The 25,775-nt window shown below is 36.8% G+C and overlaps 2 protein-coding genes across 3 annotated transcripts; both read left to right on the top strand.

Annotated features, from left to right (window-relative positions):
- Positions 1–359: 359 nt before the first annotated feature.
- On the top strand, positions 360–7,663 carry MCM10 (minichromosome maintenance 10). Its single transcript, XM_088943194.1, has 11 exons — positions 360–990; positions 1,126–1,309; positions 1,440–1,514; positions 1,619–1,856; positions 1,938–2,062; positions 5,369–5,402; positions 5,502–5,548; positions 5,650–5,790; positions 6,756–6,820; positions 6,904–6,985; positions 7,094–7,663. Exons 1-11 carry the CDS (start codon positions 888–890, stop codon positions 7,221–7,223), a joined length of 1,224 nt encoding a protein of 407 aa, XP_088799320.1. The 5' UTR covers positions 360–887; the 3' UTR covers positions 7,224–7,663.
- Positions 7,664–15,453: 7,790 nt separating this feature from the next.
- On the top strand, positions 15,454–23,915 carry LOC148849933 (rac-like GTP-binding protein ARAC3). Of its 2 annotated transcripts, none has more exons than XM_088943188.1 (8): positions 15,454–15,890; positions 16,162–16,379; positions 17,077–17,164; positions 17,275–17,384; positions 17,516–17,579; positions 22,977–23,041; positions 23,134–23,199; positions 23,294–23,915. In XM_088943188.1, exons 2-8 carry the CDS (start codon positions 16,281–16,283, stop codon positions 23,396–23,398), a joined length of 597 nt encoding a protein of 198 aa, XP_088799314.1. In that variant the 5' UTR covers positions 15,454–15,890; positions 16,162–16,280; the 3' UTR covers positions 23,399–23,915. The 2 variants fall into 2 exon arrangements, with proteins under 2 accessions (XP_088799314.1, XP_088799315.1); XM_088943189.1 differs by having other exon boundaries at positions 15,599–15,954.
- Positions 23,916–25,775: the final 1,860 nt, after the last annotated feature.

The raw sequence follows: 25,775 nt of genomic DNA, 5'->3' as shown, positions 1-25,775 counted from the left end.
CAAAAAAAAGCAAATACAAATCCTTAGAAAGAACAAAATATAGATTGTGGATAAAGGAGAACATAAAAGAACTTATGCAACTGACATAAGGTGAGATAAAATCACCAACAGAAGAAACAATTGAAAGCATCTTCAACCACCAAGAGTGATAAAAACAGTAATTACTCGCACCAAGAAACTGGAGCCACTTGGAACTGTAATCACTAGAACTGTACCCGTTGGAATTGGAACTATCGGAATTGTCACCGTCTGAACTATAACCATTTGAAACCATAACCGTTGGAACTGTAATCATCTGGAATTGCAACTGCCAGTGAAATACGCTTTGAAAAAAACTACCAACGCAGTAAAAGCCAAATAAGTGATGAAAGCCACCACCCAACACCAAAATCTTCAAGGAAGAGTTAACCTCTTATATCAAAATCCCTGCATAAAAGAACAAAAAGAAAAAACAAGATAGGGAGAAGCGGAAGGAGAGAGAGGAGTGAAAGAACAAGGAGAAGTGGAGAAAAACGGATAAGAGAGGAAGAGAGGGAGAAGAAAATAAGGGGGATACTGGTAACTCGCTAGGGGAGTCACCCAAAAACGATCGAAGACAGAAGAAGGACGACGGAGGGTGGTAAAATGTAAAATATAGGGTAGGTTTAAATAAACCTGTGAAACTATAGGGGGTGTTCTAATAACGATCCTTCTAATTTTTACTTTCTCGCGAGACGCGGCAAGCAAAACCTATATACTTTCCTCTCGGACTTCTCCCTCCCAAGATTTGAAATTCCCTCCACATTTCCACAAGGCCACCGTGCCAAAACAGAAGAAAGACATTCGGTTCCGTTCAGGGAACTCCTAGTCACTGTGACTGATCTATCATCTTCGCAAAGAAAGCCACCATGTCCACCCACCAAGACGATCTTGATCTTCTTCTGTCTCTTCAAGATAGGGTTTTGGAAACCCCACCTGCTTCTCCTTCTACTACTCGCTTCTCGGAATCAGGTAGGCTTGTTTCATATTGATTCTGAAGCGGACGGACCATCCTACTCTTCATTTGCCTTTTCTCTTTCTCCCTATACGGGTTTTCGTGGAGATCCATCTTCCGTGGTGTTTTATCTTAGTTTCATGATTTCGCAGGTTACATTTCGGATGATGGGTCACCGAAACGAAAGGGCTGTAATGCGGACATGTCTGTATTCAAAAATGCTGTTGAAGATTACCTCGAAGATGAGCCCGACATCCTCGAGAAGGTTCCCAAGCTGACCAAGCCCAAGAACTTAAATGATGCTGATGTTGAAAAGTTCTCGGGTTTGCGAATTAGGTGATTCTATTAACAACTCAGATTGAAAATTAACGAAATCTCTATCTCCTTCTTTCCCTCTCCCTAGTTGTTTCATCAACTCAGAAGGATAGTATCAAAATGGTTTCTGGTTATATTTTTCCATGTTCAGGAATCAGTTGCTCTCCCCCGCTGAACTGAGCAGCCATTTCTCTGATATCCGCTTTGTCCGGTTGCCCGTAATAAGGTACTAACTGCTTACTTGATTCAAGTTGCGATAAACTATACTGTACTTACACGTTTGATCTTTTTTTTTTTTGTCTTGTGATCTCATGCATTGAAAAATATCAGGAATTTGCTGATGGGTGATACTCTTTCCGGTTGTTGGGCGACTGTTGGAGTTTTGACCGAGAAGGGGAATCCAAAAGTGAGCTCCACCGGAAAGAATTATTGTATATGGAAAATTGGTTGTTTGGATGAAAAAACTGTTCCTGTTTTCTTGTTTGGAGATGCTTATACCAAGTACTGGAAGGAACATGCAGCGACTGTATTTGCTTTTTTCAATTCCAATATTCGAAAGGATGCCGAGGTAATATTCTAAGAATGTAATGAAGTTGAAGATGTATATGTTTATATCTAAGACATTCTTAACTCCGTAATCTTTTGGTAGGGCAAGGGGTTTTCTCTGAGCGTGTATTCAGCTGGTCAGATTTTAAAGATCGGCACCTCTGTGGATTATGGAATTTGCAAAGGAAAAAGGAAGGACGGGTTGGCTTGTACAATGATCATAAATAAGTACGCAACTCACAGTGCCTGAAATAGAACTGACAGTAGTATTGAATGAATTTTACATTGCTGATTGTAATGTAAAATCCTTATCCCTCTAGCTATGTTGAGATTCCAAATGATCAAAAACAGTTAATTTCCCTTTTTCTAGTCACCATCCCAATTTTTTACGTTAAAAGATTACATATGTGTAGCCCCTTCTTATGTATCCTGAATTGACATCTGGACTTTCAACGGTAAGCAATTAGTCAGAGTCAGGGTTCAACTGGAAATTATACCATCCTTCTTGGCTCTTTGTGTGTTTTCCATTCTCATGTTCCTCTTGAACCCTATTGTTTTATTGGTCTCATGAACCTTATTTTCCTTATTTAATTGCATTGCAATATTTATTACATCTTAGGAGAGTGAAAAAAATGAGTTTGAAAATTCCTACAAAGTTTATTTCTTATTCCTTTTTAATGCAATTGCACTGCTTTAAAAGAGTGCCTGAAATTCACCCATGGTCCCAGGCCAGACCCTTTAATTTTATAGATAATGCAAAAGAAGGTACAATCTAGGTGGTTATGGGTCTCTGTTCCTTGGCCCAAAGCCATGCATATGGTGAAGAAAAGAAAACCATCCCTCCCAATGCAACCCAACTAATGACCAGAGATACAAAGTTTCTTTTCTTTTCATTTCATTTTTTACCTGTGGTATGGGTGTGGGAGGGGGGATGAGGCCTTACCTCAGATATGCCAACACACAAGAACAGTTGGAGTTCCAATAGAAACTAACTTGTGAAACTATCTTGAGACCAAGAAAGTTCATTCCATTCAGGATGAAGATGCTTTTAAATGATCTTGGCAACCTTCTACTCAGTCAAATCAGTTCCCAGCTTAAAATGCTATTAACCATCTTATTTCCCTCTGTACATATATGGCACACTACTTTCAAATCTCTGATAGACTTAACTAGGAGTGCAAATGGATCGGATCGTGATCCGATCCGATGTATGTTATATATTTATAAATATAAATATATTTTTTATATTATATTTTTATAAATTTGTTATACTATTCATTTTTTTTATAAAAACATGTATATATATGATGAAAATAACTAAAAATACTTGTATTTTTTGTTTTTGCTTTACTTAAGTTAGTATATTTTATTTTTCTTTTAATAATTTGTTAATTTTTAAGGAAAACAAGTTGGATCGGATCATATCTGAATATTCGACTTACCGATAGGATTCGAATTCAAATAGAGTCCTATCAGATCCAATCAGATCTTCGGATCGGATCAGATCCGATATGCACAGTGTTGGATTGGATTCGAATATACCCTGATTCAAATCTGATCCATTTGCATCCCTAGACTTAACTACATTGTTTGTTGATCAATGTTGGTATGATTTGCACCCAACCCCTCTTCAATTTTAGAATGGATTGTCTATGGATGCTGTGTTTTTTCTTCATTGGAAGTGGATGAATGCTATTTTCTGTAATGGTACTGTGAACCTGAGTTTGATTTCATCATTAGAGATGAACTGTTAATATAACCACCTTTCTCTTTTTTCATCTATTTTGTTTTTTCCTATACTTAATTATGTTTATAATCCTATATTGGCCTTAGGATAATCTCCTGAGGACTAAACTTAATCATCTAAGAGCCATTTGATAAACGGCTGAAGTGGATGGACTGAATAGTTTATTGCTTTGTCTTTTAGTGGATATGTCATTAAGGAAGTTGTGAGTTCCTTAATGGCTGAAGCTGAAGTTAGTTGCTTACTATATCATTTTATATTTATTATTTAATTATTTCATCCATAAAGGATAAAGCAATAAGACATCCAATTCAGCTGTTATCAAATAGCCCCTTTGGTCTCTTGCCCCATAAGACTAGAGGTGGATTTACGTTAATTCAAGCTATCACCTTTATTTATTTCTCTTTTTAATCCAAAATAACGTTTATACTACTTGGGATCTTTTCTTTTCTTTGAGGATATTGCAGTCAATTTGGATTAGATGGTCTTCACAACCAAGCTATCTATTGAACTTTCCTACATGAAAGGCTGCAATTGTTTGATGTGATTTCTATTTTCTCAGTCATAAATAATAGATCTTTGTGTTTTAAATTCCCAAGAAGTATAAAAGATTTTTGAACTAGTTTTATTTGCCAACGGAGCATAAGTTATCATTTCCAGAAGTAGTTGCAAACAAAAAGCCTTCCAAGTGTTTCTAGAAATACTTGGTTATTGGATTTTACTGGTAAATTGGTTGAACTTTAATCTATACACTGGTTGATAACTTGATATGTACATTCATGGAAATGCAACAGTTCCTAATTCAAATATCAATTTCTCATCTCAAGCATATTGGCATAGGCCAATCTTAGGTTCCCTTAATATAAACTGATAAATATTGTTTAATCCAGAGTAGGTTTCATGGCATGATATTTGGCATTAGAAAATTTTGTAACAATTTTCCAGTTCTTGCTTTTTCATGGTCAGTATTCTGTTAGAACACAAAAGGAAATTTAGCCCTAATTGGCATCAGAATATATTAAGATGCTTAAGAGTCTATATAGGGATAGTGGAACACATTTGAACTTTTTCCTGTGGTTGAAGATGTAGCCACTCCCAGTTTGCGTCCAATATCGTCTCTCACAGAACTAAATAGTCAGAGAAATATGATTTGTCACAGTTTCAGACTTGTAGCTAGTGTGTAATAGATGATGGATCATCTGCTTATTTAACACCACCCATAATTTTCATTCCAGATGAGGAAGTTGTACATTGTTCTGAAGAAAGTATTTCCACCATAGCCAACTCTTACTCTCTAGTTCACTCTAGCAGCAAACATTGAAGTTTCATAATGTATGTATGGTCAGTATCATGCAAAAAGCAGTATCAACCCGCACAAAATCACAATTGCAGACTTCTTTTTTTTTTTTTTAGTACAATGTCTAAGCTTGAAGCTGACTCCCAATTAGAGTGGGTTGCATGGCTTTGCATTAGAGTAGGTGCATGTAATGGTTGAAAAGAGTTAAAGAACAAGAACGACTAAGCTTGAAGTGTGACCTTGACATGTTTTAACCACATTCTTTTCATAGCCTCATTGCTTACTGTTCTTCAAAGTTGATGATGTAACGAGTATTTGCAATGTATTCATTGTCCATGACCATGAATAAGTGCATATTGTTTTCTGATAATATAATAAATAAAAGAATGAGATTGCTGCTATTCTTTTTTTAGTTACACTTTTCTTGTACCAAAGTTTATTTTGACTTGGGGATATTATGAAATTTGATCTAACCAAGTCACTGTAATTTCAGACGCCATGGCATGTATTGCAAGTACCATATGTCGGTAAGAATGGATACCAAAATTGTCATTCAATATTTGTTTCAACATTAGCTTCTGTCTCAAATGATTAATCAAATACTTCTTTGATCTCTTTTTTGGCAGAAAGCATCCCAAAAATACTCTGTTAGTCGTCCAGAGCTCAGAGGAGGGCAAGTATTTTTCTGCATTATAGTATGTTGAGTTTGTTAGCTGTTTTCTGCCATTTATTTTATGTTCTAAAGCAGAAAAAGTTTCCCTTCATGTTCATCAGCAACTTGCAGACAGCCTTTATGAAACCCCTGAAGTCTGAAGGAATATACTTGGTTGATCCTCTCTCAGACAAAAGTAATTTAAGAAAGCCCATGCAACCAGTTAAAGTGTTATCTGTGGATGGACTAAAGAAGGCATTAAGGTATGCCCAGGAATCTTAAGCTTAAAGTGACTTTCAATATTATCCTCAAAACAGTTAAATTAAGGGGGTATTCGCCAATATGTATGCTTTTGTTTTTTGAAACAAAAACAATTCCTTAAAAGCCATTACCCAATGTTGGAGTGATCTGGAATCTTGAGAGGTATGTACTGCGTTCAGATCTAACCTTTGACATTTTGTCACAAAGTGGCTACTCTCAGACTCGAATCCATGGTCTGACACTGTCAACCTGAGATTTTACCATTACACCAAGCAATGGCCTCTAAAACAAAAATAACTGTTTTTTTCAATCAATCAACAAAAATAACTGTTATGTCAGCAAAATCATGTTAAGATGTGTTCAGAAATCTTTTGCTTAAAAGTGACTTGCAATATTGTCATCAAAACAGTTAATCAAGGGGGTGTTTACCAATATGTGGTTTGCATTATTGGCCAGTACTCCAAAAAATGTCAGCCACATTTTCATGGTAAATTTCAACTCTAAAATGCCAAAGGTTAACTGATTTGTTGGTTAATTTTCCAAAACTAAATGGGATTTCACCAACATGTATGATTTTGTTTTCCGGAAGAAACAAAATTGCCATATGATGTAGGAAGGGAGGGTGGAGAATGTCCTGTTAGGGTAAATGTAGTGGGAAAAAGTGGAAGAACCAAGGATCTGAATTAGGAGAGGAGAGGTTAATATCTAAATAGGAGAGTGAGGGAGGGACTGCTTTCTCCTCCAAATTGCTTCAAGAACTTGAGTAGAAAGTACACCAATAGGACTATGAGCAGGATGAAATTCAACTTTGAACATTTGTTTAAGAGCATTTCAGTTTTCAGCTTTAGGAACCACCATCTCAAACTTCTTTTAAACTAGTTGAATATTATGATTCATGGAAGCGGATATCTGCAGAGTGTTGTTATTTATTGCTAACATTATCTAAATATTGTATGTAAATATAAAGTAATGCAGGTAAAGTGACAACTAATGCTCACTCACAAGGAATAAGATTCCTCACGGAAGTTACAGGTTTAAAATCATTCTCATCTCTTGGCAACGTCTGTACTCCTGTGCTTTTTCTTTGTTTAAGCCTTGTGTTCTATTTCTCACAGGAAAGATGTATCCTAAAAGTTCAAGTAAAGGATATGAGATGCATGATCAGAAAAATGGTAGCTCTGGTAGCTCAGAGAAGAGGTGAATTATGGGCATGGATATTCTTTCGTTTAAAGAAAATTTCTTCAAATTTGTAAAATGTGGTTTGATTTCGCACTGAATATAGATGCATGTATCACTACTGTTCAGGTTATCATCAGCCATGATGTCGATTTGCACCAATGTAAAAAACCAAAATTCAGAGGCAAAAAGAAAGAAAACTGATCAGACGGTGAAGATGATTGAATTGGATCTTGTTAGCTCAGATGAAGAAGGGTGAGACCCGGGGGTGAACCCTTCTCACCAATCAGGCCATTATTTACCCCTTGCTTGTACCAGTCATCATGCCATCATCTTGTGTTGCAAGGAGAACGTAAAGTTTAGCAAATGGAAAGATCGATGCCATCAACCTTCATTGGTGGCTGAAGGAAATTCAAGTGGTTTTTCTGAACTCCACATTCAATGGATTGAAAAAGTTCACAACTAACTTATCCCTAATATATAAAACGCAGCAGGATAATTTGTACCGGAAGTTCTCCAAAAGAATAGAGCTACTTGAACAAAAAGCTTTTTTTGACACTTGCATTTGTCTGTTCCCGCAAATGCTTATAGATTATCTGCTGATAATTGTTCCTTGCATGCGTGTACCAACTGATTTCAGGCTGTCAGAAAAGGAAATTCCTTAGTATATCTTAATACCTGCAATTGGTTGAACTTGAAGTAACAACCAACTCCACTGTCACATCTCAGCCTTTGTTCCGACATAATCACGCTGATTTTTAGGTGGGATTAGTGGTTCTGTTGAGTTCTGACTTCTGATCCTCTTCGTCTTAAGCATGTTGGCTAAGATTGCTAAATGATGATGAGATGAGGGATTGCGAATGGCTTCCTGACTCCTGTATAATAATATAGGCCCACGCACCCTTTCCGCGGGGGCCCATGTGATTCGTAACCGCAGGGCGCAGGTTGTTGATACTGAAAATTATCACCTGCTGCCTGTATATTCTGAACATTACACTTTTGTAGATGTAGTTCGTTCACACATCTGACATACGACTGGATCCATCGGATTTCGCGGTTCTGGGCTTTCAGTTGTTCTGCCCTTTTCCTTACGTCGAGATTAGTAAGTAGGCATTTGTTTGGTTGTCTGTACTTTTAAATAAAAATTAGGCTGTGTTTGGCTTGATTGAAAGTATGAGAGAAGAAAGTTGAGAGAATGGTTTTTAAAAACGAACCGGTCAGGGGGTCTGGTTGCCGGTTTGAATGGTATGACTGTTTGACCCAAACGGCTGGCCCATTCTGACAAAAAAATAAAAAAATTGGAAAATGGTCAAAACTGTTTGAACGGTTAACTGACTTATTCAGTAGTTTGCTGACCAAAATCAACGGTTTTGAGGGAAAAAGCAGTTTTGGAGGAACACAGAACCGGTTAGGTGACTGATTCCTGGTTTTTCCGGTCTGACCATCTGATCCGATCTGGTTTTAAAAACAGTGGTTGAGAGAAAGGATTGCAATTCTCGACCCAGTTGGATTAATTAAGTAGGTGTTTGGCAATGGTGCTAGGCATTTGGATTGTAATCACCGTTTTTTATTTTCTCGACCCAGTTGAGAAAATAGTACCTATTTTTTGTTTGGAATTGGTGATACCACATAGGCTGTTTTCTAAGAAAATATCACTGATTTTCAACATGGTCTATATTATTCAACATTCAAGATGATGCCACATTAATGTCACATCATTACATCATTGACAATAATGTACCATTTTCATAGAAAACATTAAATTTGATGTTATTCTTAATCACATTTTCCTGATTTTGAAAGCGTTGTCTAGAATAATATATATATTAAAAAAACAGTAGTAGACAAAAAAGTATTGTTTGAAGCAGTGCTTTCGGTGCCGTTTTCTCAAAAAAACGACAATGTCAAACACCCACTAAACCTCCCTCAATCTGGCCCAGCTTGGAATTCAACTGAAAGTGTGACTGACATGCTCGTGCTTATTGCTATTAGTACCCCACTCTCTGGCACGCACTGAAAAGCTTTAGGCTCAAATCAATTCACACAAGTAAATGAATTGATTAGGTTGAATCAAACCTGCCATGATTTGAACCAAAATGGGGTAGAAGTAAATCCAACTACATGAGTATTGAATTTGACAGTAGACTTCAGGCAATTGCCCTTTCCACTTCTACTTGGATCTAGCTGTATGTATGTGAGTCCGTTTCTCTGACTTTTTTCCCTTAATTTAGCCCAATCAATTCAATGACTAAATACACAAACACAAGGAAGAGTACAGGGAGAAAATGATAAGAAATGATTCACCAAATAAAGTTTCCCTTCTTTTCCTTCCGTCCTCTGTGATGGGAACTAATGATACCGAATAGAGATTTATGGACAAGAATTTGGTTAGACAAATCATATCACTTTCCAAACTGATGGAAACTCCCACCATATGTGCTTGGGACCAGAAATGCAATGCGAAAGCCCAAAAGTAGTGATATAGGTTGATTTTGAAGATGACAGTTGAATAGGCTTTTCTTATTTATCACTTCAATATGAATGGCTGCAGTGGAGCCCAAGTATGAAAGGGTGTATACCATTTGGATCAACATAAACAAGTCTCAGACTCTCAGTTTTGGAAGAGTTCAAATACAAATATGTACAGTGCATATTTGTATACATATTTGTATTTATACTCTTTCCAAATTAAGCCAAAAACACAGATCATACAGAGTTACAGACACCAAGCGGGAGAAAACAGAAATTACCATTGAAGAGGAGAGGTAATTTTATGTAGATGCCGTGTATTCATTCTCATTGGGGGCTGAGTTAGGGTTTATGAGAGAAATTTCTATTCTTGGGCAACTACCAACTGAGAATATAATGGATTTCACAGGGGATTCATCGATGGACGTAGACATATATTGCCCAACCCTAATCATGTAAATCCTGTCTTCTCTGTGCATTTAATTTCTTTGCTTTGCTTTGTTAGTTTTCTAGATTTTGGTTTACAGGCGATACATAAAAGTTAAAACAAATATGCCCATACACGAGAATGATGCCCATAGTGTTACTGTGAATAAAATAAACAATAATGTAGTTTAAGTCTTGCCAAAAGACAAATAAAAAAAAAAAAAAAAATCTAGTGGTAAAATTGTTCAACTCATCATTTAAATAAGAAATATTTAGGGTCAGTTTGATTTGCAGTTAGAATCCGAATTGGGATAAATTAGAATGAGATTTCATTCTTAAAGAAGAGGGTCATTCCCTCAAACGCCTTTCCAGCAAGAATGATCCATACCAGATCCCTATTCATGTGAGCCAAACATACCCTTAATTTTTTACTGAATAGTGTTGAGCCCAATAGCTTAAGAACCAAGTCCAGTCATAATCAATCACAGGGATAAACATGAGTCGACAACTCTGATAGTAGGTTACCAACTGCTAAACAAACCCTTTTTTTTTCCTTATACATATATAATAATTAAATATAATTTACATTGACAAGAACTCAAACATAAAAACGGATAGGCTAATAACGCCGTCCCCTTTGTCCTATTTAATTAAACTTTGCTTTAGGTGTGATATGGAATCTCACTAACGACACCAAAATATCAAAGGAAAAGAAAGATAGCAGCAGTAGAATCAGAAGTAGGAGAAGGAGGAGAGTTGGTCACCCAAGCACATGGGGTTGGTGTGGAACACCCCATGTGATCCCAATTTTTCTTTTCTGTACTTACTGCCGTGATTAACGGATTATGCTTGCAAAAACTTGTAACATATTTCTGCGAATCGGAGCGGCCAATCCGTGATTAGATCCGCCAACCAACCCATCCCAGAAAAATATTAAAAGAATAGGAATTTGCTTGACTAGACTGTACTTGTAGGAATTCAATTACCCCGCCGTTGCCCCATTTAAATAAACTACATCCTTGGTTACAGCACTGTTGAATTGTTTCCGCAAGAGGGCTGAGCCCAATATTGGTGTGTACATCAACAGCAAAACCCATTCAATAAATTGGTCCGGAGGATCGGGGATAGAGGTTCATTTTCCTCCTCGACAAAAATGGGGATAAAAAACAGGGGTTATTTAAATATTGAAATTAGGGATAGAAGTATAATACCCACTCCAAACCCGACTATTGGCCGTTGCCATTCCTTATTGCTTAAGGCGTTAACTTGGTTTAAACTTAAAGTGTTGTTGATAAAACCAATGAGTGCAAAGGCAAGTGGGCACTTAGAGAGCGTTAAATGGGCAAGAACAGCTAATAGCCAGCCAGGGTCTGGACTCTCTGGAGTCTGGAAGCTGTTGTAGTACTCCAAGCAAGATTGACTCTATATAGGATTAGTGCATCTTATATTTAACAGATTAGGTCGCAGTAGCCCTAAAATGTGCACTTTATTTGATGCCACAGTGGGCATCACCAAGTCAACATTGCCTCCTCTATCATCTTTCTCAATTGAGATGAACCAAGCCTGGCACAAAAGTTTGTTAGACACCTCTTTATTTGGCTTTTCAAGGGTTGTGGGACCCGAGACACTACTACCAACTCAACCAACCACCGCTTTTTTCATATCCAAGTGTCCCACCGAAAACGGTTTAGATGGCTCATGACTCATGAGTGTGTATACTCAAAAGCAAAGGCCCATCCTAACTAACCCTACTTGAATGTATACCACTTGAGAGTTTTTTCTCTCACCAATTCAGATTCTCCCCTTCAAAGCTAAGCTATGACCCCCCTATATCTCTCTCACTCTCGTTAGTCCTTTCATCATGCCTTTATGCTTTATCATGGGGAGAATTCATTATACAAGACTCTGGGTTCTTCCACGTGGCAACTTAGGAAATGCCCAAATTCAATACCCACATATATAGCCTTTATCCAGGGACCAGGATCCCCCTTATATAACATTTTGTCAGCTTATTAACTTCAATTCCTAGTATATGCATACTTGCATAGGGAGCATTTTTGCTAGTCGGGCCATGTATTGGGCTTCGGCTTCTTTAGATTTTCAGAGAATGTTACACATTAACATACAGCTCGGAGTTCAAAATAAGTCTCTGGATTCTACTACTTACCCTTTACTTATGAGATAGATTTTTCCCCTTTTTTTTTGGCCTCCACATATGCTGATACGTCTATTTTTGCCATGTGGATGCATGCCATGAATGGTCTATGGATTCATCCTAGTTGATATTCCACATGTTGTTTAATCACATTGTCCATATCGGCCATATGTATGGGTATGGGCAGGGGTGTCAGTTGATCAGTTTTTGATTGAACCCATTTAAATCAAAATCAATTTTGATGGATTGGACAGACTAATAAAACATTAAATTGGATCAGTCCAGATTTAATTATCCAAGTATATATTGGATTGTATTGGACCTAATTCATCCATAATGTTATTTATATTGGATTGGATCAAATTGAACCAGTCTCTGGTCCACTAATAGATAGGAATACAGGTATCATTTGTCAATGACCAAATTTGAATCGTAACCAATCTAAATTAAAACTAAATTGAACAGATTGGACCGATAAAAAATATGCATCGGATTGGAATGAACCTCGTCTATACGTAATGGATTCAAATTGGATTTAATCCGGTTGAACCAAATCCCGTCCAATTGACACCCTAGTTGGAGTATGAGATATATGATTGCTTGTGTGAAGAATCAAGACACAGGAGTTGCACAGTTAGAGACAGGGCACCTGAGCTGAGGTAGCCGAGTTCACGTGTGTCCTATTGTTTTTGTCTGTGTGTATTAGACAAAATCCAATAAATGGGGCGTGGGGCTGACGTGGGGGAGAATTTCCACGTATCCAATCCTTTGTACTGTTTGGAGGGACCCTCATTAGTCCTCCATGTGACATGAAACCCAGGAACTAGTTCACACTCCAACCCTCCCTGTAAACGCTTCGTCACCTGTGTCTGTCATCCATTTGGACTTTTCTTTAATACAATAGTGTTAATAAATAAAACCATAGTTTATAATAATAATTATATTTCACTAATTGCTTGAGAATAAGGCAACTCTAAAATTCAATTAACCAATCCTAATTGCATTACATGCAAAAGACATGACTTGATGTAACGTTTTCTCATGTGTACTAAACATCCATACACCAATCACATGGTGTTGGGTTTTGGGATTGACCATTCAAATTTGGGCCCGGATCCAAATGGATGCCCACATGGATCCAACCATGATGCAAACAACAGAAATTCTTCCTTCCTGCTGAGTGCTGTCTGGCCAACCGTCCAGCCCTGTTTGCTGTTTAGGAAGGGAAAACGACATAAACGGATTCAATCCACCTTGTGCACTCCTCCTAGTTCTCTGCTTCTGGATCATGGTAATAGTGTACTTGTACATTCACATGGGAAGAAGTTACCTATTATCATCTATTCGGAATGGAGAGAGGGGGAAATGGGTTTCTGTAATTTTGGTCCAAAGAAAGAATAATAGCGACAAGTCCAATTATGTTCCCATCCATGTCATAAGCATCGCAGTTTTATTTGTCTGCATGGATGTGCAGCTTGAGAGGGATCTCTGGATGGTCAGCTCTCCATTTTACCTTCTATCCATGCCGGCAACATCTGAAGGAAGATTGACAAGGCAAATTTGGCCGATGCACTTAATGGTGTGGAGGGCCTTCTTTCAATTAGGTGTACGATTTGAGGTGTTTCGAATCAATGGCATAATCAGATAGTTTTGACAATTGGACGAGGCTAAGGTGTAAGGATGAAATCGTACATTGAGACCAGCAATCAAGAGAAAGGCCAAAGGCTTGAAGAGTTGTTCCTGGACAAGTAATTTGACGCTCAAGTCAATAAAATCAAGAATAATATAGTCGAGCCAAGCAGGTTGAAATAGTGTTGGTTTGGGTTGAAGAAATTGCAAAGAGAGGTTTAGAGAGTACAGTTATGAAAAAGGGTCCCTTACCTCGAGTTAGGGTGTCAATCGACTAGTTTTGGGTTGGATCCAATCCTTATCAAATCAAATTTGGGTTGCCCATTGTATTTATTGAATTGGGTTAATCCAAAATAAATTTGTCCATATTCTTATTAGTTTGAATTGGGCCTAAACCAAATTTCCAATAATCTGATCATAAGGCCAAACCCTTATCCAATTTGAAATCAATCAAAACTAAAGCCGGTATAAAAATCACTTTTATGAAAGCACTTTTACGAAAATAATTTTATAAAAATACTTTTATGAAAAATACTTATTTAAAAGCACTTTTACAAAAATGCCTTTTCAATGCCAAAAGGGTGTATTTTTGTAATTTTTAGATTCTTTTCATTTTAATATATTTTTGTAATTTTTTATATGTTCTTTTTTATACAATTTTTGATATTTCATTTGGTTCAGATTGGACCTAGTCCAATCCATTTACATTTGAATGGATTTGATTTGTATTGGATTTGGAACGGATTGGGTCCAATCCATTTGTAAGTGGATTCACATTGGATTGGATGAGGTTGGACCAAATCTAGTTCAATTGGCAACTTTACCTCGAGCAGTGAATACCTATTTATAGTTGGGTGTTCATATCCTATATGGATAAGGCTCTTAGGGTTGTTGAGATGAGGGTGTTCGTCCAGGCCTTTGAGAAATTTCCTTTTTCCTAGTAGAATTTGCTTCCTAATCTGTGTACTTCTCCTTAATTATACTCTTCTGTTATGTGTAACGCCGACGTGGCCTGAGAATGAAGTGGTTATGGAGATAACCACGTCGCATCTTTCCCAAATCAACCATCACCCGAAGAGTCAGATTGTTTGTTTAGATGAGATTAAAAGTTGAAGTTGTAAAATGGGAAAAAAAAAGGGTGACAACAACAAAAGTCTACATAACAAAGACGTTTCAGCTGCCATATGGGCCATATGCCAGAAGGTATAGGTAGGTGATTTGGTGGAAACCAGCAGAAAGGGGTATGAAACATTTGATACTGCATGTGCATGCAATGGTTATAATATTATCCTTCCACGTGGATAAAAAAAAGAGATGACTCGACTAACCGGGCAGGGCAAATCAGGAGATTCAGGACTCACCGTCCAGAGAACCGATTCAAACTTTTCTTTTTCTTTTTTGTGATTGTGGTGAAAAAAAATAAATAAAAAGGAACCGCCCTTGGCTTGGCATTCGTTTCACACATTCAAGTTTGAAGTTTGATCATAATTCAAAGCTCAAACCCCACTTTATTAAACAACAAGAATGTTTGAATTTAAAAGAGGAAACAAGCAAGCATACCAAAAGAAGAAAGAGAGAATATTAGTAATTAATAATATTTAATTATTAAAAGAAGTACAGAGTACAGACATGCGTGATATGCACAGATACACATGATTCAAGATCCGCCTACAATGGTGAACGGTCCTGGGTATACTGTATACGAATGGAGGAATCTAGGCCGTCCATGTAAACTCCACTTGAGAGATTTCCTGATCCAAGACCAGGAGTTGAGTGTCAGTTTTTAATCACTTTAATTGAGTTGATCATCACGACCATCTCACCATATCCTTAAATGATCCGATCAGTCATCAGAGAGTATTGGAAATCGTGACCCCACGTAATTATTTTCCACGTGTCGTACATGCAAGTAGGGCATATTAAGATTACTCTATGTTTCAATGCATATTATCCTCATTTTTAACAGAAGTTTTATGAATAGCTGGACTGCCGGAGTGGTTGAAGTGGGAAAGAAACAAGGTTAAACAGATGAAGGTAAAGTAAAACATGTAGAGAGAGAGAGAGGGCGGGATTTTTTATTTCATTTCTTTTAGAGGTATTTGTTGGGCGGTGAGGAGAGGGGATTTTTCTGGACCGAGGGCGAGGGGTTTGGGTAATAGAGACATAGAGATAGAGAGCAATAGCTGTCGAAAGGGCGTTTCGCAGCGCAGAGCGAACGCTTCAACCGCATTGTTTCCCGGCTACAAGGTATCCAATCTCTTGCTTCTCTCTCTCTTGCCCCCCTCAATGTGCTTGCGGTTTTTCAGATTAGGTACTCCATCCACCCACATTTCTCTCTTCTACTTTTCTGTTTGTTTTTGGTGACGGTTAGGGTTAGGGTTTGGTTTGGTTCGATTCTCTAGCAGGAGGAGTTGTTGTTTGATTCTGGTTTTGCTTTTGCTGTCCTGCATTATGGTTCTAATTTTGCTAGGGTTTTGTTGAGAAATGGGGTTTTCTGTTGGGTATTGTTGTTGGACAGATGTATAGTTGAAGGTGAAGAAAGAAAGAAAAAAAAAGAGAGCAAAGGTGGAAGGATTTTGGCGTTTCTAGTGGCTCGTCTTCGTCGTCGGAAGAAGATCTGCGGATTCGCCGGCGGAAATGAGCGCTTCTAGGTTTATAAAGTGTGTCACTGTCGGGGACGGTGCCGTTGGTAAAACATGTATGCTGATTTCCTACACCAGCAACACATTCCCCACGGTGAGCTTTGAAATTTCCATGTTTTTATTCATATTGTTTGATTCTGAAGAATTTACGGCTTTCCATTGTGTTCGTTTGGTGGATCACCATGAAACAGAAAATGCTTGCTTGTTTAGGGCTTCATGGTTTTTTTTCCAGGTCGGTTTGCGAAATGTATTTACACAATGAAAGCATGTGAAAGAAGTAGCATATTTTGTATTTGTTTCCTAATTTCCGGTGTTTGTTTCTTCTCTGATTTCGGAAGTGATTGGAAAAGAGAATTTTTGTTTTGAGATTTCGTATTTTTGAAATCCTTATATGATATTGCTTTATGTTTTTGTCGGTGCTCGGCTTTTCTTTTGCCCTCCATGCCATTTCTCTGCATTTTATTTTCTTCATTTTAATGTTTCCTTTTGTTGTGGGCCAAAATAAATAATCCTCTCCGGCTCTTTCTATTTTTCTTTGAGGTAGATGAACTTTTTATGCTTGTAATTCTTCCACTTTCTAAAGCCCTTAATTTTCATAGTTGATGCTGATAACTGTCCTGCTATAAGAGTTACCTATTATGGATTTTCTTTAATTAGCGTTGCTTTGCTTGATTTCTAGAAATATCTGTTGAAGAAAAATCACTTTCACAAATTCATTTCTGTTTCTGGATGTGGGAATGGTTATTGTATGGAAATCTTATTGTTTACTTTTCTTTTATAATGAACTACAGGATTATGTACCAACTGTTTTTGACAATTTCAGTGCAAATGTGGTTGTTGATGGGAACACAGTCAACCTTGGGTTGTGGGATACTGCTGGTAATGTTAACTAGTTCTCTCCCTCCATTCTCCTTTCTCTCGTCCAGTTACTTTTTATTTTTTGTTTTTCATTTTGGCTTCTGGTTTGAATTTTTCGTTTTATCGAACAGGTCAGGAGGACTATAACAGATTAAGACCTTTGAGTTATCGGGGGGCAGATGTTTTTCTGTTGGCCTTCTCTCTTATTAGCAAGGCCAGCTACGAAAATGTAGCCAAGAAGGTGGGGACTTGATCATATATATGTGTTAAAAAATGGAGCTTACCTTTCTCTATAAGGAAATTTATGTTTAGTTGTCATATTGATTTATTGGTTGCCAATGATTTGTTATTTGTTTTGATTGTTGTTTTCAGTGGATTCCCGAACTGAGGCATTATGCACCTGGTGTTCCCGTAATTCTTGTTGGAACAAAGCTTGGTGAGAATTATATCTTGTGCCATGTGGTTTCTCAATTTTGCTTTAGTTCAGTCATTTTGTTTTTGAAGACTTGCATCATTCTATCTGGTTCCGTAATTTGGCTAAAGTAGGAAATTTTGAAGTGTGTTTCTTTTGTCATCAGTTTTGCTGTAGCTTTTGTAATTGATTTAATTCTACCCTTTATATGGTCCTATCTGGTTCTGTGATTTGGCTAAAACAGTTGGGCATTTTGAAGTCTTGTTGTTTTGGTTATCAAATTTTCTGTGCCTTTTATAGTTGATTTTGTTCTACCTTTTTTTTCTTTAACCCAGAAGCATAGGACGACCTCTAGACTTAGCTGTTTTTCTAAAAGGTTTTGGCTGCATTTGGGAAGAGTACAAATATAAAAATGATTGCTACAAATGCCAAGGTTTTAAAAGACTAAAGGTAGAGGGAAGGCGGTTGGGTGCTGAAGAGGCGATGTGCCAGCCTCAAGGCAGTTTGAGGTGTAAGCCTGAAAGTACAAATATAATTTTTAAAATTTTTATGTATATAAATACAATGTACCTATGTATATAAGCACAGAAGTTATTTCATTTTAAAGCAAAATTACATATTTCTTTTTATTGCGTATATATAGTTTTTATTATGAGCCTTTAAGGGTTCAATTTATTTATTTCATAGAATTTTTTATATTTATATATTTTTTTGTCTTAAAATTAATCATATGTTTGTTGGTAATCATTTACCTAAATAAAATTATCCACTTATTTAATTTACATGTTTCATAGTTTATTCATATATATCCAACAAATCAAAATTCTTTTTAATTTCCTTATATATTTTCCAAATATATTTTTCTTACATTGTTAATTTGTATATTTTATTTTTTATTAAATTATGTTCTTTTTAATGTGAGACTTTTTTAATTCTATTTTACATTTATAACCCTTTCTTACTAAATGAAAATAACTTTACTTAATTCATTTTGTTAATTGTAATTAGATTTGTGGAAAAATACCTATTCTAACATGTACATTTAGTAAGAGAAAAATAGATGACATGTTTTAGTTTTAGTGTTTTTTGTATGAGGCTTATGCCTCACCACTTTGAGGCGCGAGGTGATGAAGCATAAGTATTTAAGAGAGGTGCTAGCCTCTTAACATAGGGGCAAGGTGCCTGAAGCCAGGCATTTTGGCTCTGCCTCACCTTGAGGTGTACATTTCAATGCCACACCTGAGAGCCTTTTAGAACTATGACAAATGCAAATATGTCTCATTAAAAAAAATGCAAAGTTGGTTTAGTTTTGTATTGATAATTTTGTATTCTTGCGAAATGTATTTTAGTTGTGATAGGTACAAACACAAATCCCAAGAATGAAATCCACCTTTTTTACATTGAACAACTTGAGTGCATGGATGCAAACTTTTGCTCTCATTTGAATGCAACCATGCCTTGGGAATCAGTTTTTGCTGTCATTATCAATACACAAATACATTCTTACCAAACACCCACAAAACTGAACCAGAGTGCATATATGCAGTGAGCCGGCATTTGTCCTCTTCCCAAATGCTGCCTTAGTTTCATAGGCAAGGTTTATTTTGTAGGGTTTGTGGTATGACTCACTTGAATTCAGGTGTCGGGTTGTTATTATGTTTTCATGAATTAACCTTGTATCTGAAATTTGAATAGGTATTTAGTATAATGTAAATTGAGGCATTTCTAAACATCTATTTTCTTCAAAAGACATGTTTGGTAAAGATAAGCATTGACATGGCATTTTTTGTGTTTTCTAAAAAATGGTTAGGTGTTCACACATTCTTGGCATGCATGGTTAAATATATGTCCATATATTTTCTAATACTTTCATGACATATTTCCATTTCCATGGGTGTCAACACAAAAGGTTACTGGAGTTGACATATTCCTCAAATGAAAACTCTTGGTGCTATGTGGAGTACAAGAGATAGTATTATAACATAAGTTAGCTGGTGGTGATATTTTAGATATGTAGAGAAGTGATTTAAAAGGCACACCTAGGTGCACAAGGGAGGCACGTTTTACGGTATGTGCCTTACCTAGGTCCCAAGCACAGCGCTTTCAAAAGATGTGTGTCTGCTGTGCCCTGTGCATCAGCCCAGGCACTTGTCTTGAAAATTTGTGCATTTTTTTTTCTGTTTTTTATGCCTTGCAGCCAGGCCAGGAGCTCTGCCCTGGACCCCCTATTTGCTAATGTTGCTCATTCATTCATCCTAATAAAAGAAATTTTTAAAAGAATTTAGGAATTTAAGACCCTAATATGGGTTTATTTGGGCTTGCCTTGAGGGGCTTGGTATAAAGGCAACTTGTAGAATCAGGAATGCATAATGTTTAGTATTTTACATTAGCTATTTGAAGTAATGCAATTGGGAAAAAAAATAAAGAGGTTGAGAGTTTTACATACTTGAATATGTTTTATATGTTATGCTTGATTTTAATTTTAAATACGTTTTACATGTTATGTTTAATTATTTTAATTTGAGATAATATGTTTTTTAAAACATTTATTTGAAAATTATAGTTTATATTTTTAATTATTATTTTCTTAATATTTTGCAATTTTTAAATTTTGCCTTTTTATTTTGAATTTATAGTCATTTCTTTTGCACCTTGCTTCGAAAAGATGCACCTCGCCTTGTGCCTTGGGTTTAAAATGCCCCTTGCACTTTTAAAACACTGATGTGGAGTAGCATTGTTGTTGCCTGCCTATTGGACATGAAGCTAGTTTGCATATTTCACAATGTTTCCAACATGCCTTTAATTTTTACAGAAGTTTCATGTGACGTTTCCAACATTTCTGACAGTTTCTTGTATTTGGATGACCAGTATTTCCACCAACACTGGCATTTTAAACCTTGTTTCTTATATGATGTTTCATCTCTTTTCTTAATCTTAATTTTTGATGGAACAGGCTTACCAGATACATTTTCTTGTAGTAACATCAAAGCTTTGAGCATTTGTTTGCTAATATAGCTGATTATTTCTAATAATTGCTTTAAATATTTGTGTTGGAAAATTATTGGCTAATGGTATATAAAAAGGCTTAAAATAAATGAAGGCAGTGGAGTTATTTTAACTGTTCTTCCAACTAGCGGTGTGTTGCTACAAAGTTGCCACAAACAAATGATGCATCAAATGGTCAAGGTTGCACACTTCGCAAGATATAGGCTGTAATTCCCTATCTTGGCCCATCCAGCCCAACATTTTATGTACCAAAATTACCAGTCCTCATCTCATCATTGATAAAACTTGTTTTCTTGAGTAATTTGATGAATTGGTTTCTCATTACTCTTTCATAATTAAATTTTTGATTTTTATTTAATTTAATGGGTCAGTCCAGTAGGATAGGCATTTGAAGAGTATTTTCCAGTGTTCAGAAAACTGGACTGGACTGGCTGGTTGGACCGGATTAATTGTGACCCAGACCCCTGGCTGGTTCAGTGGTACCACTAAAACTGCATTGGGTAACCAAACCCACTGATTTGGACAGTTGAACTGGAAAACTGGTGATCCGGCCCCGCTTTTAGAAAACTGGCCGGTTTTTGAATTTTTTTAGCACATAAATGCAAACTTCTAAAGGCCACAACTTTGTGCTTGGATGTCCAATTGGGATGATCATTTTTTTTTTATTTTGGGAACTTTTTGAGATCTACATGTTCCCAATGTGTCAAAGGTGCCTTTCCCCACTATTTTTGCTAACAAATTCCTTTTTTCCTCGATCTTAATATTTAGTATAAAAATTTGAAACTAAAATAAAAAATATATGTTATAGAAGAATATAATTGTGTTATGAATATATTATGATCTAATATAATTTATAATATATATGTTATGTCATCATGGCTCGAGATCCGGTTGGACCCAGGGTGAACCTTTCCCTTTCCCAGGTTGATGCATTTTCTGGTTCTCAGAACATTGGTATTTTCTTAGATTGAGCCCAAGGGGAGACTGAACTTTTTGAATCCTAGTTGTATAACCATCATTTACTGCTCAGCTTGAGGCCTGGCAGATTTAATCAATTGAGCAGATTTTGCCTTGCTTTTGGGAAGCTCCTGAAATTTGGTCAGGGCTAGGGCTAGATTTTGGTGACTTGCTTTGGTCTTTTTGTGCGTTATCCTTCATTCAACTGCTTGTCTTGGTTTCCACAAGCTTTCCGGCCTTTTCCCCAACTTATTATCCACAATTAGATAACATCAATTGTTTTTTCAATTACTTTGTAATAGAATTTGTTTTCTGGTTTGCCTCCTTATGTCCACAATGTTGGCAAATTCGACAAGGGGATTATTACTTATTTTGGCTCTTCCCAGGCAATGTGGTGACTAGTCAGTGCCTGGGGCACTGAGTAGTTGACCACAAAAGATATGTTATAAATTTAGGATACCTTTGATGACAAGCTTCCCAAACTCTATCCTCATTTTTGGAATTTGAAAAGATCTTGAGTGTGTTTGGCCTTGAAATATCTTTCTTCAAAAGCCCAACTAAATGCCATTAAAGTTGACTAGGCTGACTTTGTATGTCCACGCAGTCAATTTATTCAATGTTAGTCACTCTAGTCAACCACATGATGGGCACCAGCCAACTAGTTGGTAATGCAGTCAGTATGACCCTCAACTGACTAGTTGGCACTATGATAATACTGGATGTCCATTATCTGCGTTACTGTATTTTGGTTTATGACACTCATTTCTGGACAAATTCCAAATATTCTGCCAAAATTTGGTTGAATGTTTTGACTTATTTTGGTTGCAAATCTTTCAAAAGCCTAGAGATAATCGGATCTTTCTTTTCTGCGGATAAAAAAAAAAGATACTCCATGGAGGCATGGAATATTCCCTTCAACAAAGTTGTCAACAAAGTTTGGTGTGGTCTCCCTGAGTACAGGGTGACCATCTGTAATTTACACTAATTTTTTGATGAATGTTACCTTGGTTGTCACAGGATAACGCTAAGGAAGTTTCTATGTAGGGCCAAAAAGAAAACAAATAGAATTTACAAGACATCTGCATAAAATGGTTTATGATATTCATTGTCCTGCTTATGCAGATCTTTCTATAGAAATTAGAGTGGTAGCGTTCATCTATTCATTTGTTTATATTATTGCTTTTGTACTTGTCCATGTAATACTGTTAAATGTGTGTTTTCCTATCTTTGTATGTAATTTATGTGTGCATACATGTGTTGAAACTAGAAAATTCAGAATGTTATTAACTTATTATTATGCACAGCATCTCGTATTTTAGCTTCAATTTCATGGGCATTTCTTGTTGGCAATTTGTGGCTCATCCTACGTCGCAGATGTCCGGCCTTTTTGTTATTATTGTTTTTTCTACTAATGGATGCAAATCCTTCTGTTTTATGACTCCTTGTTATACTGTGCAGATCTTCGGGATGACAAGCAGTTCTTCGTTGATCACCCTGGTGCAGTACCCATTTCTACTGCTCAGGTAAAGGACCAAACGATACCATTTTCAACCCTAAAGGTTTCTAGCGTCCAATTTTCTTGAGAATAATTTCCTGGATTGTTTTCATGTTGAAGGGAGAAGAGCTGAAGAAATTGATTGGAGCTCCTGCTTACATTGAATGTAGCTCAAAAACCCAGCAGGTGTATATGCTTGATTTAACCTTAATGAATAACTGTGGAAAAGTCTCGTAGCCTTGTTATTGATGGGTTGTGTGCAACCTCCTTGCAAATGCAGAATGTTAAGGCAGTCTTTGATGCGGCCATTAAGGTGGTTCTCCAGCCGCCCAAACAAAAGAAGAAGAAGAAGAGAAAGTCTCAAAGAGGGTGCTCCATTTTGTGATTATGGAAAGAATAGGTGCAGAAGGAAAGATAACTATGTGATATTTCTCCTGTAGTCTCTCTCAACCTCTTTCTGCCTCTTGAGGAAGCAGCAGTGCCTTGGTGTATAGTCTCGACTGACACTACTAGGGAGCTCAACGAAAGCATCAGGTGGTTTGTTTTCTGGCTTTCTCGGTGTTATTGTGATCTGTAATCAACGATTCGCAGTGTTAAATGGTTCCATACACATCACTTTTGTTATTTGGATTTAGATTCATGTCAAATATTAACCAGATGTGAGTAAGATCCCCCCATCTGAAAACAACTGTTCCTCGTCACGGACTTGATTATAATTCATATTTTGTATCCCTATTTAAAAAACACTGCAAAGGGGCCTTGGCTATGTTTGCGATGCTGTTCGGTGTGCTATAATTACTTGCTGCAGATGCTTGGGAAATGGGAGTTGGATGTGATTTGTGAATTGTGAATTGTGATGTTAAAACTTTATGGTGAGAGCTAGTTTTGATTGTTTGTCTTTATTCTTTTTTCGAAAATTTAAAATATTTCGAAGAGTTGTACTCCATTCTTGTCTAAAATGGATGAAAACCGGTCATATGGTACATGGTACATCAAGAGTTTCAGCAACCGCTCAATCATTTAGCCTCCATTTGGTTTGTGGGATGGGGATGAGAAAAATGGAATATTTAAAAAAAAAATTTCTCATTTATTTCAAAGGAAATAGGGGACGGGATAAGAAAAGTTGGGATGTAAGACTAAAAAATTGTGCAATTGGTGTGGCACCAAAATAGTGTGATCTTGGTGAAAAAACGTGAGAAAATTTGAGTTTCCATTTCCTTCCTCTCGAATAAAGTGCATCGGAGTGGATTGTCATTGTCAGAGTTAGAAGAGCACGATCATGCCAAAGGTGGCAGCGATGATGATGTTAATGTTGTCGATCGTGACCATTCGAAAGTTAAGGTAATAACTTTTGGGAAGATCATTTGAGACGAACAATAGAAGGAAATGTTCGACAACAGGAAGATCATTTGAAAGTTCAGGTGGAAAAATGCTTTGGAGCAAAAGTTTGAAACTGAAACCTAGGAGTTCGAGTAGAATAGAAGGAAACATCGAGCTCTTTGGGTTCTTCATAACAGTTTTTTTGGAGTAAACTATCAAAGAATAAAATCATCAACCATTGGTTCAGGAATTTAATATAATTAAATTTAATTAAAATAATAATAAAAAAAGAATGTCACAGAAAGAAGGCCTCGAATCTTCGAAGCCATACAAGTTATAGTGGCAATATTGGGAATAAACAGAGAGGTTGAAACGAGAAGAAGAAGAAAAGAGGAGAAAGAGAGTGGGAGAGGTGGGAGATGAGGGATAGCTGTCACCTCTGTTCGTCTCAAACGAAAGAGGAAGATGAACAGTGCCATTCGGTCCCCCTTTTGTTGAGCCCATACCCGACTCATAGAAAGATCATTTTACACTTTCCCATCCCATACCATCCCATATAAAACCAAATAATAGAAAATTAATTTTTATACTTTTCCATTCCATCTCATATTTTTTCATCTTACCCAAATCTTACAAACCAAACGAAGCCTTAGTAAATCAGGCCCGAACATACGTGTAATCGGTCAAAGACCATGAGCTGCGTGGTCAAAGGAATAAAGTAAATTGAGCGTTCGAGAAGCCTAGTCGTCTGCAGGAATATTATATTACTATTGTGTCCGTGTCTTCTTTCTTCTGCTTTTGGGATGGGCTAGGAGTTTTGCCCGTTTGCGACAATCTTGATTCTTGACTGCTTTCAATTTCATGTTGCCTTTCGCGAAAAGAAATGGAACCTGCCCAGATTCTCATGGGGGTTGAACTGTTGTAGCTAAGAACGAATATCTTTCTCGTGGACGTGGGCCCTGAGATTCCTCACTTTGATATTGAAATGGAGTTAAATCTCAACTATCAATTTAGTAGGATGGGGACCTTGCATTCATAAATGCAAGTGTGAATGATGGGGCTCCGTTAAAAGTTAAAACAAAATTATGGAATTGCCTGCTTGATATTATGTATCAAGGCAACGGGATCTGTACAAAGTTGAAATTCCACACCTTTTAAATTAAGGTTTCTTGAAACTTGAAAGAGAGACGCAATCAAGAACCATTATTTTCAGCCACTGCGTACCGTGTGTCCTTTTATTATATCTTTTGAAATTTCGGTATTGGGATTTGGGCTGAAAATCTTTCCTTTTATCATTTTTTGGGTAAATTATACGGAACCCCCCGTACTATGGGGTCAGTGACAAAAACCCCTCTCTTTGTTTCGACAAATACCGCTTAAATTTTTATGTTGCGAAAAGTACCCCTCTATCGTTAATTCAATTAACGATAAGCATTAAGTTA

Source organism: Nelumbo lutea, chromosome 5 (genome assembly GCF_056320005.1).
Source record: "Nelumbo lutea isolate HS-2025 chromosome 5, American lotus-T2T, whole genome shotgun sequence".
In the NCBI taxonomy this organism is placed as follows: Eukaryota; Viridiplantae; Streptophyta; class Magnoliopsida; order Proteales; family Nelumbonaceae; genus Nelumbo; species Nelumbo lutea.
The sequence above is the reverse complement of the archived record's forward strand: the minus strand, read 5'-3'. Positions and strand labels throughout refer to the sequence as shown.